The sequence below is a fragment of the Phalaenopsis equestris genome, unplaced genomic scaffold (assembly GCF_001263595.1).
Source record: "Phalaenopsis equestris unplaced genomic scaffold, ASM126359v1 Scaffold000240, whole genome shotgun sequence".
Classification (NCBI taxonomy): Eukaryota; Viridiplantae; Streptophyta; class Magnoliopsida; order Asparagales; family Orchidaceae; genus Phalaenopsis; species Phalaenopsis equestris.
In genome coordinates, this window is record NW_018164682.1 from 2020414 (window position 1) to 2041823 (window position 21410).

A 21410-nucleotide genomic window follows, 5' to 3' on the forward strand; every position below is an offset into this window, starting at 1 on the left:
GATTTCTTAACAATGTTCCAGATTTGAGCTTTTCCCCTTCACACCTCTTCGTCCGATTTCGTTGTAAAGTCCTATCCTTTTGACCTCTTTGAAGACATTATCCCCTGATTTTTATCGAGAGTTTTCTTAGGTGACTTCGGTCATTTGAGATGTAATTAACTATAGGGGCTTGCCCTTATAGGGAGCTTTTCCGGACCCAGCTTAAAATAAACCCTATTTAATTATTTGTATTAAATAGGGGAACTTGTCGGCAAATAAAATGGTTTCGCAGACCCAAACGGACGTCATATCTTTCTTAGTTTATTTGATCGAGCTTCATCCTCAGGTCTTGTGTTTATTCTTCGGGGTAGATACAGGATTTGAGGTAGAGCGCTCTTTCATTTAAACTGTGAAAAATATGAGGTCAGTTTGATTTCGTATTTTTCTAAAATTATATATATATATGTAAATTAAAAAGTCCTTCCGAAGCGGGTGACGGGATTTCGATTCCGGCGACCGACAGCTTCTTACGGGCGACCCTCAAACGTAACTCCCCCCTTTTTAAACGCCGACATGCTCCTGAGACGGATGTACAAGTTAAGAATAACAATATTTTGAAATTTAAAAGATTCTCTTGAAAAATAAAGTAAATGTTAATGCATATAGAATTTTAAATTATTTTCATAAGAAAATGTCAAGAATACAATATTTAAATTATTATATAATTTTTTTATAATGTGATAGAAAAGACCGGCAAAACACATGATATTTTTTCTTAGATTACTGTAATTTAGAAGTATGATTACTCTACTGGATCATCTTGAATAACTCAGTATACTGTTTTAACAAATTTTAAGTTTAAGATTTTGAATAAAAGATGAGTACTAGATGAGAGAACATGTACCGAAAGCGATTTCAATAAGCAGAAAGTTGGACTTATTATCTATTAGTTAAATTAATTGCTTTAGTAGCTTCGAATTTTTATTTAGATTATAAATCATTAGTGATAAAAAAGAAATAAATAATTTTAAGCTTCATTGTTCTACAGTATGTTCCCAGCTTGAAAATTTCCAATTGTTGGGATAGATCGTTACGAAAGTGATATTAGAAAGAATTAGGTTTTAATCCGATCAAAAAGAGCTATTAGGATGATTGAATTAAATTATAGAGTACAAAGTGAATATTTAAATAAGTTCAATTAGATTATTATATTTATTTTATTTCAGAATTATGGATAATCAAGGGGAAGAAATCATGTATAATAATATAGGAGCAGATATACCACAAAATATCACATTTTATGCTATTGTCTTGTGATATGATGAACGTTGTGACTCAACTGATTAGAAATTCTCAGCCTCAAGCTAGTAGCAATGGAAAAACACAGATAAATAAGTACTCCAAGCTACTTCAGGATATGAGACCGCAACTATTTTAGGAGCAAGAGAGCCAATTGATTCCAAAAACTGACTGATGAAGATGAAGAAAATTATAGAGGGTATGACATGTCTACTAGAGAAGAGAGTTACCTTTACTACATTGTCTTCGTAGGAGTAGTTATGAGAAGGTGGCAGGGCAATCATTGGAGAAATATGGCGGCCAACCTTGCTACTTAATGTAGTGTGAGGATTTAGAAAGCATATTAAGAGATTAATTCATATCACTATTCGCTAGAAGACAACTGGAGGAGATCGTTCGATCATGCAGTATGAAGAGCAATTTAAAATGCTCTTAAGGTATGCACCACAACTCATTCCAAATGCAGAAGAGAAATATCACATGTTCACTTTTTAATTAAAGGATTTTATCATGCAGCTATTAGTGTCACTTGAGATTAAATGCTATTCAGTGCTACAGTGGAGAGGGCTAAGCAGAATAAAATTGATTTTCAGAACACAGAAGAGTAAACAAGCGTAAGAAGAAGAGCTTAAAAAATGCGGCACCAACATTTCATTCTAAAGGATCTAATAATAAGAAATAAAATCATATGTCGATGGAGTTAATACCAAGGTTGATAGCAGCACTACAGAAATCTGTGTTAGGTGTGAGACGCTACATAGTCGTGAATACTTATTTGATTTTGAGGTATGTTATTTATGTCGACATCCCGGATATCAAATAAGAAACTTAGTTCTACTTATAGATCCACATCTAATGTTATCTTATAAAAGAATTTAGCCTAGAGGAAGTCTTAGAAGGAACTTACTTTTAGAAGTGGTCAGCATAAAATAACATAAACTGGTACAGTAACTCATAAGGAGCAACCAAGGCAAAACATTCGACCAAACTTCTAATCCTTCACTCTTTAGGAACCTAAGAGTCCTATTGCTACTGATATAGATGCGAGTAAAATTTGATGAGTGATTTGGCATACAACTGTCATGTTAGATATCTTATGTTGGGTATGCTCATATACTTTTATTTTAGAAGTTGAGAGTTGTATTAATTATGTTATATTTTTTAGGATGTGAGATGTTAATTTAGTTATGTTATTATGTTTCAAGTTTTTTAAGATTATTCATTTGAATTACATTCTCAAATGTTGGATTTAACATACATCTTTTTGTTAACACTTAGCAAGAATTTAGCTTAATATTTTTAGATGGTTCATCTTTCATCCGCATAATGATCAACTTTTTTTAAGTTCATAAATTTTGAAAATGAGGAGATTATAATATCAGTATAAAATAATTAATTGAAGGTTTTTAGATAGTTCATCTTTCATCTGCAAAATGATTGCTTTTGTGAAGTTCATAGATTTTGAGGATGAAATTTTATAATATGAGATTATAATATCTATATAAAATATTTAATTAATTAAAATAATTTTTTTTCCTAACTGATAGTTTTGAATTGAACCAATGATCTTGATAGTTTCTTCTTTAAGCATTGAGCATCCCATTTGAACAAAATGGAAGAAATCGAGAGCGTGAATGAGAAACGAAGACGAAGCGAATGGACGCATGCTTCGCGTTGTTGGCATATTCCAAGGGTTTAACTATGAGATACAAAACCAAGGAGAAGGATCAAATACATTGAATCAATTGCAGTGGCTTTGTGTTGTGTGAAGGAAGAAAGAAGGGAAGAGAAGGTTTGATGCAGGCACCTAGAGACAAATTCAAAGGCCCGGTGAGCCTTGCTTCTTTGTGTGGGAGTAATGTCACGAGCCAGAGAGGAAGAGGATGCGTGCGGCAAATGATTCAAGAGCAAGGGCTAAAGTCAAGTGAGACTTTAACATCGACAACACCGTGTGCAGCTCTGATGTGAAGGAGTACAAGATGAGAGGCCACGACTTCAAGCAGAAGAAGACGAAGCATACGAAGCACTGTGTGCTTGCAGGAAGAAGGCATTGTGCATAATAAAGAGAAGGTCGGGCCGTGCCGAGCCGAGTTGAGCCGAGCCATTGAAACGGTAAGTGTTTCTTCCCATGGGCTTTATAATTATATTAATGATTTTAATGATATATGCTATGAAATTAATATTAAATTTTATGAATTAATAACAGTAATTAAATTTGACAAACAATGAATTTAAAAGAATTGAAGAGACTGATATCGACGTTTATGCAACAAAAGAAGAGATTAAGGGTCTATTTGAGGCAGCTGCAACTTAATAATAAGCTGTTGCGCAACAATTGCGACAAGAAGCTATTGCACAGAAGCTGCTAAGGATAAACTGACAATTTGTTTGTTTTTTGCAGTTTGAAAACTTTATGCTGCAGTTGTTTCTGGACAAATGAACACTCTACCCCTGTATTATAATGTTGTTTGTAAAAGAATTGTTTTTACCAACATATTTTATACTTTAAAAATAAAAATTCAGTGCAGAACATTACAAAATAAAAATAGACACCTCACTTAACAGTGAATATCATGATTTTAGAAATTTAAAAAATAACTCTCAAATAACATCGAATAATATTATAATGTTATTTTTAAAATGCAGACGGTGTATATCACGAGCTAAGCCGTCCTCTAGAGATGCACTCCATGTCTAATCACTCTCAACGGTGGAATCTTTCAACGTATCTGTCACCGAAAATAGTCACACATTTCCATGATTCTCCGCGGGCACCTATAAACCTGTCTCTTGTAGCTATATGGTTGACGTGATGTTAACATGGAATTTTAAAATTCGTAGCAACAGTGCAATCCTCGGGAGATAACAGAAATCCTCGAGCTCATCTTTCATAAATGCTAAAAAAACATTACATTAGACATAGCATAACAGAGTAATTAATTATAATTTCATGCAGTTGTGAAATCTCAGAGAACACTATATAAACCAACAAATCTGTCACTAAAAGAATATAGCAGACCTTATAAAAAAGGGTAATTAATTGTCTTTAACCCAAGTAATGTCAAGCTTGTGCGTGTCGCATATGCATATCACCAAAAAAATGTAATCCAAAAATATCACAAAAAATTGTCATCCAAAAGAACCTAAAAAAATATAGTACCAAAAAAAGAGAAGCATAAAAAAAAAAGTAACTTAGATGCATTCATTAGGAATTCACATATATCACCAACAAATAACGGCAAACAGACCATCCCGAATAACTCATAAAGTTAAATGACTCATCATAGACCTCCAAAACACATTTAAAGAAATGCAAAAATAAAAAAGACACTTACAAATTGCGTAAAAAACCAAAAAAATCGATAATAAATATACAAGAAACGTAAAGAAACATGAATTGTACAAAAGATTAATACACAGTGAATCTCTTCAACAACCATTACAATTGATAATATGATAAAAACTTCAATCATTCTCCATTTATCGCATCCGTAAATCGTTCTCTCGTCTCTGTCATCTCGCTAGCACATTTCCAGTCTTTAATTCAGGTTTTGAAAACATCATTTTCGTCATGTGACAAATAGTGTCCCAGACGGTACTCATATGAGTTGGCAAGGACTTGTTCATGATCCTCGTCTATCTTATGGAAGTTGATGTCATTACGAGAAGGATACCATCGAATATAATCGTGGAAGTCAACGTGGCAATCACAATCTTTACTTGTTTGAAAAATAAGTAAAATGACATATCGCTAAGTATAACTCATTTTTTCTTTCAAAAACCAAAAGTTCTCTCAATAACACAGTGTAAAAATGAATATCTTTTGTTGAACATTTATTTTCTATCACGCGTGACATTGTTGGCTCTCAAAATCAGTATGTGATATCTTGTATTAGGATAGGGTTTGAGATACTCTCGTTGCAACGGATGTCCAGCATCGATCAAGTAGTATTTACTTGAAGTGAACTGAATGATTAGTGTTGAAGAAAAAAGAATTAGGAGAGTAGCACAGTCTCAAGTGAATCTGTGAGTGGATTTGAAAATTCAGTTGTCATGTTCACTGCCCTCCCAACGGACCATGACAAAAATAAAGCACATGTTGAAGTCGCATACCGTCATAACATTCTGGGTCAGGGACCCACCACCGCTGATGAATGCGATCTTCTCATTAATTGGAACACATACATCAATTTGTGTTCTGTCGATTACTCCAATACAATTCTAAAAAGATAATGAAGAGTTAGACAATTATGATATCTATATGAAAATTGAATGTAATAAGTAAGAGAAATTGCCTTAATGTATGACATATATCGCGCATCATATGAAATCTCTGTGGAGTTTGTTCGAATGTAAGATATGTTGATTTTATTACTTGTGAAGAAAAACTGATAAACACATTCAATCCTATTGAGAAGTACTGTAAATCGTTTCGGATACATGATGAAATCACTCAATAACTTTTTACATTGATTCATTCAGCGATAATATGCAGAGGATTATTACTAGCACCTCTCGCGAAGTCGTTCTGGATGAGCCATAAAGTCCATGATTTATATGTAGTACCTCTAAATATTGGTGAATACTACCTGTTATGCAAATATATTGTTAAATTTCGTTAGGTGACCCGCAAGCAACTCCCCAACCCATTTGTCGCCAACATATGAGAATGTCATGCAAGCGGAGCGCTAAAAGTACGAGTTATACTATTGTACATCAAGCATACGACAACTGCAACTTCTGTGTTTTTCCCTAGTTGCATCCATGTATTTCGGTATAGAAGTGGCTAACACAAAAAAAATTCAATGAATTAGCAACAATCATTGAACGTTACAAACAAGACCAACATAAACAAATAATATTAAAAAATAAATAAAAAACATAACGAAGAATGAAAAACTCTCAAGTAAAGTGGCATGTCCAAAGCAACATAGTTATCTAAAACAATATGAAAAATCATAAACAAATAAAAATGTCTCAAAAAAATCTAATTTAAAAAAGTGTCCTTCAAATTTCACTACTCACATGAAGAGAACGTAGGTAAGCCATCCAACGATCAACGACCATCGCTATGAAAAAATCTTTCTGGGTAGAATCGTTAAACAACTTCATAGAGAACAAATACAACGGCATGTCCTTGAAAGCTTCCATAGTTGAATCCAAAATTCACATAACCTGCTGGACAAAAGTTGCTTGTGATGGGTTAGGGTCATTGGTGCATCAAGTCAGCAACTGTGAGATCTGACTTCCAAGGGTCCGTTTAGGGGCAGCGGTTTTTGCGCGGCGTGAGGAGCGGCCACGAATCGCGATCGTTTGTTTCTACTTCCCGAGCAAGCGGGGCATCGTTTTGGCAAAATGCAGCCTCGAATCGAACCTCGTGGCCTGCGTTCGAGCAATGGATTATTACACGACTACCCTTTTTTGCGCCTGTTCGACACTGAATCCCTAGCAAATGGCAACGGGGCCGTGAAGTTTGACGAGCTCGCGACAGCCATCACGCCGCTAATGAGCGAGCAGACGATCCTCAATCAGGAGGAGCTTCTCGACGTATTCAGATAAATCAATCGCGACGGAAATGGGTACATATCAGCGGCAAAGCTTGCTCGCTCCATGGCGCGAATCGATCAACCTCTCACATTCTGCGAGCTCGCCGCGATGATGCACGAGGCTGATACTAATGTTGGTGGTGTTATTAGCTTCAGTGAGGTTGTTATTTGTCTGTTGATATGTATGCGTTATTAATTGGTTAATTTCTTTGTTAAATTATGCATCGATGTATATATTTTAGCAGTGGTGACTACAACTGGATAAAAGATTTGAGTGATAAATGTAACATGCAAAATATAAGTGCTACTGTTACATAAGTAAAATCATAAGAATGCAAATGCTTGTGCTTTGCATATATATTGCCACCCATTGATTACCCACTCTCTTTCTCCACACCATTTTCTTCTCTCCCTCCTATCATTCATTAAAAAGTCGTTTGGCTACACATGTTAAAAAATCAAGACTAATCTTTAAAATACATGTATTTGAATTTTTGTATTATTTTAAAATGAATTTCTGCTTTTGAAGTATCAAATATATGACTATCACAGTTTTGTTACACACAACATTACTAAACAGGGGCAGAATAGTCATTTATCCAGAAACAACTATAACACAAATATTTTCAAACAGCTGCAACAAACAAGTCAACTTCACGTAACAGCTTCCCACAACAACTTCCTAGGGCAGCCAAACTGCAGCTGCCCCAAACAGATCCTAAAGAAAGCAACTCCCTCTCTTTTTTTATCAATTTGGGGACACTTTGACTGGCTCGTGGACTTAAATTCATGGAGGTCTGGATTGGGTCTTCAAGGGAATCACTTATTTTGTGAGTTCCCAAATTTTTTGGGATGCCACCAAACTGCCTCACTAGGGCCATATGCATTGTTGTCTGTTTTCCCAACACCTCCAAACATACGATCCAGCTTCTCTAACTCAGGATTGATTCCACTGTATTAAATTTTTTTTGAGGCAGACACCACCTACAAATTCATATAACATGTTGATTTTAAAAATAAACTAAAAAATGACAAAAATGGGGGACATTTCAAAATGTTCACTGCCAATCTCTCTGTCCACCACTCTGAAGCATCAATCGTTCGCATTACAGGATCCCACCCCAAGCTCGTTGATCCTCATTTCAATTCCTTCCAAATTTTTCAATTTTTCTTTAGTTGATCTCACTTATTTTTTAACTGCATCATATAAAACTCTTTGTATATAGTTTCCTTGAATTTTCTAACAATATTTTGTCATACTTCCTTGTTGAAATAGGTTGTCGGCTCATTTCTCAGTTCGACTTCATTGAGGCAAAGATTGCAAAATATTAATTTTTTTTATCCCACATTATAGAAGAACATACTTCTTTTGTCTTAATCATTGTATTAACATAAATAGAAATGTCACAATATCATCAACTCCACAAATAAACACTTGAACACACCAGCACATCAAGACACCAACACATCCACCCCACCATCACCGCCTCCTCCACACAAACACAAACACAAACACAACCACACACCAACCACCACCTCCACAACCACACACCAACAACATGATATACACCACCACCTTCATAGACCAACCACCATCGCACTACCTCCTAACCAACACCACACCACCTTCTCCAAATCACACCACCACCTCAACACAACCCACCACCAACATCAATAGCACACCACACCACTCCACCTCCACATCACCTTCCCCCACAACACACCACCACCTCCAGACCACCAACCACCAACCACCAACCACCAACATTGAAGTTTTGATCGTGTCAAGCGTAAATGAATTGGTTTTGAGTGCCATGCATGTAATTTACACACAACATTGCCACCTACAAATCAAGCACCATCGTTCATCCATTTTTCAAATTATCACTCAATCATCAAATGTAGTGACAAAATCTCATCTCATATTTTTCATTTGAGGCAATTACATACAGGGCACCTGAAATATTTCCATCTACAAATCAAGCACCTTATTTCATCCATTTTTCAAATTCTCACACAAACATCAAAGACAGTGGTAGAACCTCATCCCATATTTTTCATTTGAGGCAATTACATCTGAAACATTTCCATTAAAAAATCTAGCACCCTCTTTCATCCATTTTTCAAATTCTCACACAAAAATTAGAGGTAAAGATACAACACAACTCCATATTTTTCAAATTCTCACTAAAAAATCAAGCACCTGAAACATTACTTACAAGGCACCCATATTTTTCAAATTCTCACCGGTTACATACAGAACAACCAAAAAAGTGCTATCTACATATAGAGCAATCGAAAAAAAGCTATCTTCCATTCCATATTTTTCTATTGAGACAGTGATATACAGGGCAAACAGAGCTATTTACAAATCAAGCTCCCTCTCTCATCCATTTTTTAATTGAGGTAGTGACATACAGGACACCCTAAACACCATTCCACAAAACCCTACAAACCGCAAAATCCACAAAATTCTTAGAAATAACGAGAGATGAAAATGAGAAAGCCACGAATCCTACAAAATGAGAAAGTTCAAGATCAATTCCCCACGAATCCTACAAAATGAGAAGCCACGAATCCTACAAAATGAGAAAGTTCAAGATCAATTCCACAAAATTCTCACAAAACCCTGCATACCACAAATGCGAACGCCACAAATCACAAAGAGAAAACAATTCCACCAAAAATGAGCACAAGAATTACATACAGTGCACAATAACTAGAGATAAGAGGAAAAAGAGAGGAGAAAGACCAATTTCCACAAGAGTGTTGCTTGAGAGGCGTGAGAGAGGCGCGAGAGACACCTAGGCAGCAGGGTAAGAACTTCGCGAGAGCAATCTAGAGATAGCTAAGGCAGAAGAAACGCGAGTGAGGAAACCACGGGGTCGAGAGAGGCAGAAGAAACGCAAGGGAGTCGTAGGGGCAGCAGGGTAATATCTCCGCAAAGCAACGCGGGGACAAACCCGCGACCGCGTTTTAATTTAGATTATTTAGGAACACCACCACGTCGTCGTTTCCAAACATACCCACCCGCGTATTCGAAATGCACTGCACCAAAAAAGCAACCCCAAACGAGCCCTAAGTGAGGTAAGGTTAGGTTTTAATTCTTATTTTTGAATTTGGCATATTTATTTGAATCTTAAAGATTATCATTTTAAGAATTAATATTATTTAATATTAGTACTAATAACAATGATTAAACTTAAAATTGAAGGATTTAAATAGTAATTAAAATGAAGAAATTAGAAATGAAACTAAAATTAACTAAAACATAAGTAATGTGATATTTAAGGCTTTGTTGTTGTTGTATAAGTAGTTTGATAAAAAATTCTTAATAACAATATTTTCTATGTTATAAGTGTTCGATTGGAGAAGTAAAAAAGATATGAGTAATGATGTTTCTATATTAAAGTAGTGTTTCATATTTCTGATTGTTTTCTCTATTTAAATTTTTCACATTTGTGTATAGTATCATTAAGGCTTAGACTATCAGTGATGTCTTCATATTATTATCTAAGAAGTTTGCATATAAATATATTTCTACATAAATAATTGCAAAATAATTTTCCTAACAAGATATTAGATTATTACATACCTTTACATTTAAATAGAGATGCATTTATTTAATAATAGATAAATATAAAGTATCTCATAATAAACATAAAGAATACTATGAAGGTTGAAATGAAAATATTGCATAATTGAATACATGTATGTGCATGTTAAAGAGTTCACCCTCTCACGATACTAGTTGGGGATGTCAATATACTCGCGTGTGTAGATGTTTTCCTATCACCTCAGCAATTGTGAAATTTATGTCACTATTATGACGACTGGAGAGCATTGACCACGGTTGAGTATGCACCCTAGCACCTCATATAACTATGAAATTTAGATTACTAATTTTTATGCAGAATAGAGAATATCAGGGGTGAGTTGTTCCAAGGAGAGAATATCAGGGGTGAGCAGGCTCATTTCCATCTCAGAAAATAGTGGACATATAAAATATGCATCAGTTGGGAGTAAGTTAGGTTATATTTAGATGGTGCTCTTGAGACGAATGAATAAGGTAAGCATAAGAAATATTTTAATAATTAAAAGAACTCTTGAAAATGAAATAAAAGTTAATGCGCATAGAATTCTAAATTATTTTTGAGTAAATGTAATATTATATTTGCATTATTATATAATTTTCTTACAACAATTAAAAATACTAGATACATATTGTCTTCTTTTCATTGGGTTACTAAAGTTTAACAGTATGATTAATTAACTTGATTATCTTGGATAGCTCATATTATTTTAATAAATCTTTAATTTAAGCTTTTGAATAGAAGATGAGTACTAAAAGAAAGTGTGTACAAAAAGCGAGGTCAACAAGTGAAATCTGTTGAATGTGACTGAACGTTGTAGTCTCCTGGTAAATCAATCTTGCATGCATTGTCATTGAGTTTTCGCAGTATTCTAAAAGGTTCGTCTACTCTGGGTTTCAATTTCTGAATGCTTCTATGAGGAATCGTTTCTTTTTAGCCGAATGCAAATGAGATCAGCTTCTTGGAATGTTACCTTTTTCCATAATTAATTTGCTTGTGCTTGATATTTTCTGTTTTGTCTAGCAATCTCGTTGCCTACCTCTTCGTGTATTTGTTGGATCCTGTGAACCTATTTTGTAGCATCTTGGTTGTTCTAACGTCGGCAAGAATGGAATCAGGTCAAGTGGTGTGAGCAGATTGCGGTTGTAGACATTCTCAAATGGACTGCGTCACGTTGTATAACTTGTGGATCTGTTATAAGCGAACTCCGCTTGAGCTAGAATAAGGTCTCATTGTTTGATATTCTTTCCCACAAAATATGTTAGCAGGTTTCCCATGCACTTGTTCACTATTTCGGTTTGGTCGTCTGTCAATGAATGCGCTGTTGAACTGAATTGAACATTCGTGTCTAACTTCCCCAATAAGATTCTCTAAAAGTGGTTTAGAAAATTGACATTCATGTCAGAGGTAATTATTATGGGGATCCTGTGAAACCTTACAATTTCCGTGAGGTATAACTCAGAGATATGAGATGTGCCATTTTTTAAAATCGGTCTACGACCACCACTAGAGAATCTTTGTTACTCTATATCTTGGGGAGACATAGTACGAAGTTCATACCGATATCCACCAAAAGTGTTTCTGGTACTGGTAACAAAGTATATAATCCTACATTATGCCCTCTTGTTTTTTTCAAATGGTAAATCATGAATTGTTAGACGTGACGCTCCACATCCCTTGTTAGTTGAGGCCATAAAAAGTGTTCTTTGATGAGGGTGAGAGGCTTGTCTCTGCCAAAATGGCCTGCAAGGCCTCCATTATGGTTCTCTTGTACAATTGCTTCTCTCAAAGAGCATCTCGGAATGCATAGTTTATTGTGGTAGACAACTAGCAATCTGCGCGGTAGTATTGGCCAGTTGTCTTTTCCTGACTTTGTTCGCAGATATCATTGAAGCCTTCGTCTGACGTGTACAGGTCTTTGATGATCTCAAATCCTACGACACTTGTTGGCATATAAGTGATTAATAAGTGACGCCGGCTTAGTGCATCTGCAACACGATTCTGACTCCCGGCTTTTTGTTTAAGCATGAAATTGATGCCAAAAATTCTACCCAAGTCGAGTGCCGACCTTTCAACGAACTCTGGTTCAAAAATTTTAAGACTTCATGATCTCTGAATAATGTGAACTCACTTGTCAATAGATAATAAATCCAGTGCTCGAGGGCTCTTACAATTGCGTAGAACTTTTTTATCGTATATTGTGCATTTCCTTCTAGACTTGTTAAGTTACTCACTGAACAAAGCAATGTTGCACTGGCTTAGTACGGCCCATATTCCAATGCACGACACATCACATTCTACTTCGAATAGTTGTGTAAAATTTGGTAAGGCTAGAATTGTCGTTTGTGTTGCTTTCTCTTTTAGTGTGTCAAAGCTAGTTTGAGCGGTACTTGGCCATGTGAACTCCTTGCTTTTGAAAGTTTCATTAGAGGAGCGACAATAGTGCTAAAATGCCTGATAAAGCGATGGTAAAATGATGTCAATCCCAAAAACTGTCTCAATTCGATGAACAATTGTGATGTGGTCCAGCTTATAAAAGCTTTGATTTGTGTTGGGTCCATTTGAATGCCTGCGCTAGATACTATGTAACCCTGAATGCATACTTGATTCCTCATGAAAGTACATATAATTTCTCGTTTCGCAGTACTTCTAACACTGTATGGGCATAAAATTTCTCGTTCCGTAGTACTCTAATACCGTTCTTAAGTGTTCTAAGTGTTCCTCCTCAGACTAATTGTATACCAATATGTGATCAAAGTAGACTACGACGAACCACCTGATGTGGTTGCAAAATATCAGATTCATTAATCTCATGAAAATATTGGGCTCATTTGACAGACCCAAGGGCATAATTGTCCACTCGTAGTTTATCTCGTGTCTTGAAGCTGATTTTTCATTCATCTGACCTCATCCGTATTTGGTGATACCCACTTCGTAAGTCGATATTTGAGAACATAGTTGATCCATGTAATTGGTCCACGAGGTCATTTAAGCGAGGTATTGGGAAGCGGTATTTGATAGTTATTTGTTGATGGCTCGGCTATCGATACACATTTGTCATGACCCGTCTTTCTTGGGCACCATTAGGGTGGGCACAACGCATGACCTTGTACTTTCTCTAACTAGCCCTCTGGTGATGATATCTTGCACCTCTCATTGTAATGCCTCCTACTATGTGGGTCTTAGCCTGTAGGCGGGTCAATTTGGTAAGACAAATTATGATATAAGATCTACGGCATGTTGGATGTTCCTTGGTGATAATGGTCCCTCTGGCAAACTATTTGTCACGACACCTTAGAAGTCATATAGTAGTGGTTGTAGAAGTTCTGGTATCAAGTTCTCTTCATCTGCTCGAGTCGGATTAGGGCTAGTGTCATCAAGGCATCTCGAACAAACTGCATGAAACTAGCTCGCAAACTACTGCTTCCTTAGTGTCACCTACTCCTCTTGTGTCCTTAGTTGGTAGCAAAACAATGTGTTTACCATCCTTCTTGAATATGTATTTTTGAAGCCATCAAGTTGAGCTTTCCGGTCGTATTGCTACCAATCCCCCCTGCTTCCTTTCCCCTTTCCTTTTTCTCTTCCCCCTCACCTGTACTTTCTCTCCCCCTCACTCTTTCTTTCCTCGCACTTTTCTATTTTATATTTTATTCTCCTTTATTAATTTAAATCATTTCCTAAAACCTGAAATTGTGGTTATATTTTATTTTTTTTTCTTCTTTTTATTACCTAAATAAGTCCAGTCTCTTTATAAAAAGGGGATTATGTGTTTAGAGTTAAAGGACTTGTTTTTTAATATGAATTCAATATTGTCTTAATGTTTCCCGTCCTTGAGAGTTGTATTCAACGACGAGGGAGGTGCTCCGGCTGTAATCCCGTCTAAGGTGGTGATTATCTCCATCATCCCCGACTCCTCCCTGCATCCTTGCAGGCCACCGTCGCTCATGTCACCTTCCAGCAACAGCAGGCTTCCTCCCGAATAGCCAGCACTCTCCGCACCTCCTCTTTGCTTCCTGCAGGCCATCGTCGCACCTGTAACGTCCAACACTCCCTCGGTAGCTCCCTGCCTTATCCTTCCACCTCCCAGGTCGCCATACTTCCTCTCTGCCTCCAGCAGCCCGTCTGGCTATTCCAGCACCTCCTGCCAGCTGCAGGCCTCCTTCCTGCATTCCCACGGCCTCAGCAGCCCTTCTTCCTCCCTACCCCTGCAGGTCGTCGCCACCTTGACGCCAACCTGCCCTACAAGCCACATTCTTCACCCTTGCCCCTGCAGGCATCGTGCCGCCACCCTGCCCCAGCAGGCCACATCTCCCCTGCCCCTGCAGGCATTGTGCCGCCAACCTGCCCCTGCAGGCATTGTGCCGCCAACCTGCCCCTGCAGACCACCTCTCTTCCGTCTCTTGCAAGCTGCCATCCACTGCCTCTTTGGGTTCAGCCTTTGATGACGATTCCTGCTTCCCGAGCTGCGATTTGACGCCTCTGCTATCACTAATTTGCTGCTCTACTTCTTCCACAGCAGCCTGACGCTTCTCTGACCTTCGTCTCTGCCTTCGCAACACCTCCCCAGACTCCCTCCTCGTCAAGATTGTAATGTCTTCTTTGTTGAGTCATTGTTTGTAATCACTTGTTTTGCGCTTTTGCTTTGTATTTTTTTTTTAGTCTTTATTGCACCCTCATTTTAATTCATAATAAAATTATGTCTTGCGTTGTCATTTGGATTAACACTGGTATCAATAGATTACATTAAAAACTTCATGAATAAAATTCATTTACTGCATATCAATCATTGTTGGGTACCTTTGAGCATGTGCCTTATCCTTTCACGAGGACGCCTAATTCTAGAAAATGATAAAAAACTTGGTTATCGAGAAACTTCTTCTATAAAAAACGTAACAACATTTATTAAACACGATTAATTATAGAACTGTTAATGTGAATGGTATTGAAACTTTGAATCAATCAATTAATTTTTCAAATATATTATGCATTATATTGACCACACAGGATTGTCAATAATAACAAATTCAAAAGCTTCAAACTTTACGAAAGGAGGAAAAGAATGATATCACAAAACAAATGGCAAATAAACCTTAGAAGAAATCTATTTCTAATTAAAATGATAGTAAATACAAAATTGATAAATTCCCAATGCAAGTACAAATAATATCTAATATCACCTGTATAGGAAGGGAAACACCAAGTGCCGTCTTAATATCAAGAACAACCTTAGGGTTGCCATCCCACTGCAGCTCAAGCTCCATAGTTACGCCAGAATCATCATTTTCAATAATAGAAACCCCTAAAGAGCATCGAGTCAATTTATAAATCTTACTTAGTATTGTACAAAGACGTTTAAATTAACTAAGAGAATTAAATCGATACACTAAAAAAATTGCTCAGCGCCCACGTGAGATTGCAAATAAAATTATACTACTTTTCTTCCAACTTTATTATGTCTTAAAGGAGCATTACACCAAGATGTATGCAGTCAAGGAGATAAAGATAACATCTACAAGTTTTCTCGTACATATATCATTAAACTCTGGGCAAGGAAATAAATACAGAATTTAAGAAGGAGCATAAAGTATCTTTAAAAAACCGATACTAAAATAGACTGCTAAGCTAAAACAAAGCATAAGAAAATCAATGAAAATGATGCGCCCACAAAAAACACATCTTGCTGTTTTTTCCTAGTAAATCAAAAGCTGATTTCAATTAAAATAAAGTGATTTCTTTGCAACTGTAACCATCCATCAAATTCCTGCAAATTATGCAGAAAATTTTGAATGACAGCCAAGGTACATTTTTTCTTGGGGTTTATCAGGGAAGGATATTGTTTCCTGATTTGCATTCCCCGTGCATGTTTACATGTTTAATCCATGAATCAATCAATGAAACATGCTTTGAATGGGGCTTTTAACGAAGGAAAATGTTTCAGCATGACACTTATCTTTCGTTCCTTTTCATCGTATGATGGGCCAGGGATTGGCGTGATGAGAAGATCCTATAATATTTTCCCTATGCTTTCATCACCTTATCATGTATCCTTATGTGTAATACAATATGATTTGATAATGGTTCATAGGGCAGTCAAAAAAGCTCGTTGTTCGCGAACAGCTCGTGTTCGGCTCGTTCGTTTACGAACAAATTTTTAAAGCTCGAATTATAAACGAGCCGAACACGAACAGCTTTTTGTTCGCTCGTGTTTGGCTCGTTTTAGCTCGGAAAAAAAAATTATATAACTATTTATATAACAATATATTACATATATTATTTATATAACAATATATTATATATATTTATGTATAAGTGTCATGCTGAAAAATTTTCCTTTCATGTCATGGTGAACATATTGTTTTATTGTTCTTTTGTATATATTTGATCCAAAATATGTACATATATGTACATATTGTCATGGTAAAAAATTTTCCTTAGTATTTTCTTTTGTATATATTTGATCCAGGTTCGAATCCCACATTTTACAACTATTTTTCTCAATTTAAGTTTAACGAAACAATTTCGAGAAGAACACGAGCCAAACACGAATTTTTAAATCGAGTTGAACACGAACACATTGTTCACAAGCCAATTTCGAACACGAGCCAATTTCAAACACGAGCTATTTCGAACGAGCCAAGCCCGAGCTTGCTTAAGCTCGTCGTTTACAGCCCTAATGGTTCGAGATGATTCACATATACCCTAACAACAGGCATGAAATACATCATGTTGATTTCATGGAAAAAGTGACCTACATCTGTTTTGATAATGGTTCGAGATGGTTCCCATGTGACCTAATAGGCATGACATGCATCACTTAATTTCATGGGAAAAGTGATTTGCATGTGCTCCAACATAGTCTATAATGGTGTACACGGAATCCTGCATGCTGTCTCCATTGAATTAGATGTAATACCATTCAATTATTTTGTGCTTTCCATTGAGGTAAATGAAACACTACATGATTTTTTACATGCCATCCATAATCTATGCCACTGACATGTACATGTTTAGTCATAACCTAGACGATGCATAACAATATAGTACGTGATGTACATGTAACAAAACCCAGTTTTTGTCCAGTATACAATCACAATTGTGAACTAGTTCGTCAACAAGCTGAAAATTATTTGATTGATTAGGGCACTGATGCTATCATTACCATGAAACTTAATAATATTCATGAATGCAAATTCATGGATAGGAGGTAAATTGCTCATATTATAAATTTAATTGTGCAAAAATGAATCAAAGAAGCTGAACAATATGTTCACCGTGAAAGGGCTACAATGTGATACATAAAACAATCATCAACTACGCTTAACAATTTTAATGAATGCATTGAGATGGACAAAAAAATCAAATAGTCTTTTCCTTAAACAAATTCATAAAATGAAATTCTGCGTGCTTAGAACACGGCATAAAAGTTTAAAAAATCTTTTGAGAGGTATAAGAAAGTCCAACCCAACTTCAGATTTGACTTGAAGAAAACAGACCATGGAAATGAGACCCCGTTGAAGGTGATTGAGGAAATATTAGAATGTTGGTTTCTTTCACAGAGAATTTTACAAGCTGGCCTTAAAAATTTTTGGTTTTTTATATACGACATCTAATATAAATAATGAGGTTGACGTATTAAATTAATATCTTTGAGAACCATGCAATTCCAAATTTTATAACCTTAAGAAACCTCTTGCTCTTCAAGGTATTAAATTAAATAAATTTAATTACTGTTTATAATTTTATAATTTTAATTATGCTTCCTTTAAACAATGTCGTTGTCAGGTCCCAAATCTCGTATGCGAAAAGTGAAAAGTTATGTTAAGTAGTAAACAGCCAGAATAAAAATTGTATCAAAAAAAGTATGATATGAATCATTTAAATCATTGTGTCAATGCTAAGGCATCCACTTAAAGTGATGAAATGCATTGCTTGAATACAATGAAAAGTGTGTAATGGTCACTGCATCGGCACTCGGATGTAGTGTTAAATAAGTAATGATTCTGACATTATCAACAAGTGTAGGCAAATAAGTTAGTCCTTTAAACTAATATTAAAATATGAACTTAGACAACAAGTACTATCACAGGTACATCAAAGAAATTAGTAGATATTATGATTCATAAAAAAAAAACATCTTAAGCATTCAAAAAACAATATGGGTTGGAGAAAAGACTAAATAGATTAATAGTTTAGATTTTAAATTTTAGTATTCAGATAGGAGTCGTACTAGAAACATTGTAAATATAATTAAATATAAAAATATAAGATATAATGTTGTAAAAATTAATAGAATTAAAGCTGATTATAACTAAGCAATATTATCAATACTAAAATTATTAATGTTATAAGTACTTATAATCCCCAAGTAAATTTAAATATATATTAAAAAAAATTAAATGACCAAGAAAAATTAATAAAAAATATATCTCTCGAAAAAAAAAAAATGTAGAAAATTTTAATAAATAGGTTGGTAGAATTATAGAAAATTTTAAAAGCATTCATGCTTGTTATAATTTTAAAGTGACTATTGAAGTAGATATTTATATTGAATTTTGTTTTAACTTACGATTTTAATATTGTCAATGCACATTAAAGAAAAGAGATGAGTTTTGATACGTCACCAACAAATTTTTATCATCCGACACAAATCTCAAGGCATAACACGGATCTCGAGATAATATCTTGAGCAAGAAACATTCAAATTTCAATTAAGAGTCATTCAGAGCTTCGATTTCAACAAACTTATAGTCAAATTGACCGACTCAATTAGACGGACAACGATATCAAAGTTAGTTCAATCCAAGTCAAATCAAGCCCAGATTAAGTGATTAAGTCATTCTTGAAAAATTTTCGAACACATTTGAACGATCAAACAAATATCGAATTCAGCGAATTTATAGTCGAATCGAGCATCTCAACAAAAAGAATCCAACGAGACCAAGATTGCTCAATTCCGACATCATTAAAGCACTCAAATGTCCATCAAACGTCATCCGATCAAGGGAAGCCCTCTGGACAGTCCTATCAAAATGGTTCATATTCTTGCATTAATTGCACTCAAAACACTATAAATAAAGTCTCACCCCTCACATGAAAGGGAGGAGGCTTAAGAGAGAGTTTGAGGCTTTGAAAAGAAGCTCAAGTCCAAGATCATCCTCACTATCGTCGATCGTCGTCGACCACCACTGACCGTAGGCCACCATCCCCAACCTTTGTCGACCACCACCGACCATCGTTGTAGGCCACCATCACCAACCTTTGTCGACCACCACCGACCATCGTTGATTACCGCCGACTATCGTTGACCTCCGACGACCACCGTCGACCATCATCGACTTTCATCAGTCATCGCCAACCTCTGTCGACCATCGCCGGCCACCGTTGATCGATGTCGATCACCGCTGACCTCCGAAGACCACCGCCGACCGTCATCGACTTTCAACAGTCACCGCTGACCGTCATCAATTGTCGTCGGCCACCGTCAATCACCGCCGACCTATGCCGACCACCGTTGACTAAACCGACATTGTGCCTTGGACATTTGAACGATCAAACAAATATCGAATTCAGCAAATTTATAGTCGAATTGAGCATCTCAACAAAAAGAATCCAACGAGACCAAGATTGCTCAATTCTGACATCATTAAAGCACTCAAATGTCCATCAAACGTCATCCGATCAAGGGAAGCCCTCTGGACAGTCCGATCAAAATGGTTCATATACTTGCATTAATTACACTCAAAACACTATAAATAAAGTCTCACCCCTCACATGAAAGGGAGGAGGCTTAAGAGAGATTTTGAGGCTTTGAAAAGAAGCTCAAGTCCAAGATCATCCTCACTATCGTCGATCGTCGTCGACCACCACTGACCGTAGGCCACCATCACCAACCTTTGTCGACCACCACCGACCATCGTTGATTACCGCCGACTATCGTTGACCTCCGCCGCCCACGTCGACCATCGCCGGCCACCGTTGATCGATGTCGATCACCGCTGACCTCCGAAGACCACCGCCGACCGTCATCGACTTTCAACAGTCACCGCTGACCGTCATCAATTGTCGTCGGCCACCGTCAATCACCGCCGACCTATGTCGACCACCGTTGACTAAACGTCGTTAGCCGACATTGTGCCTTGGAAAGCTAGTAATTCTTCCTCGTCTGTGGGACAAGGGACATTGCTAATCATTAACTTATAATAGATTTTTACAATTTTGTCAAACCCCGTGGTTTTTCCCCTTTATGGGTTTTCCACGTAATAACTTCTGGTGTCATCACTGATTGTTTCAATTTCATCTGAGTGTGTGTTGAATCCTCGTGCAACGCTAAGACGATAATCTATTACTCTACCGCCGCGAATTTTTTAGCACGCATTTAGCACGCATCTCAAGCATATTATTATACTTATACATATATATCTAATAAAACACAAATTGATTCCCTTATGAGAAAAATAGATCATCGTGATTGTAAAGATTGTAAGATAGTTTCAAACGAAAATTTAAGCACTCAAACTCAATTATTGGATGAAAGGTTAGAAAATAAAAAATGCAACGAAATATTATCATAGAATTAGAGAGAGACATTTAAAAGACAAATAAAATTATTTTTATAAGTATAATTCAATATCTTAAGATTTGGAATGTTGATGAAAAAATTAATATTATGTGGGATAAAATAACGAGTATTATGAAATAAGTTGCAAAAAATATATTTGGAAAATTAAAGAAAAAAACTCTTATAAATAAAAACAGTTGGTGGTAAAATCATAATGTGCAACAAATGATAAAAAATCAGTTTTATCATAGAAATTGATTTAAATATAAAAGCTTGGAAAACTGAAAAAAAAATAAAATAAAATAAAGTAGTGAAATAATAATGTGCAAAAAAAGGGTTAAAAAACTAAGAATTTTTTTTATAAATATTTGCTTAGATATAAAAGCTTCGAGAATTGGATATATATATATATATATATATATATATATATATATA

General features: G+C 35.9%; 1 protein-coding gene across 2 annotated transcripts in view; it reads right to left on the bottom strand.

The window, feature by feature from the left end:
- LOC110023994 (synaptotagmin-5-like) overlaps nt 1–21410 on the bottom strand; it is a 76061-nt gene that overhangs the window by 47342 nt on the left and 7309 nt on the right. For both annotated transcript variants that reach the window (XM_020723677.1, XM_020723679.1), the window contains exon 5: nt 15595–15716. In XM_020723677.1, coding sequence (XP_020579336.1) covers nt 15595–15716 — 122 coding nt within the window. The remainder of the gene's footprint in view (nt 1–15594; nt 15717–21410) is intronic.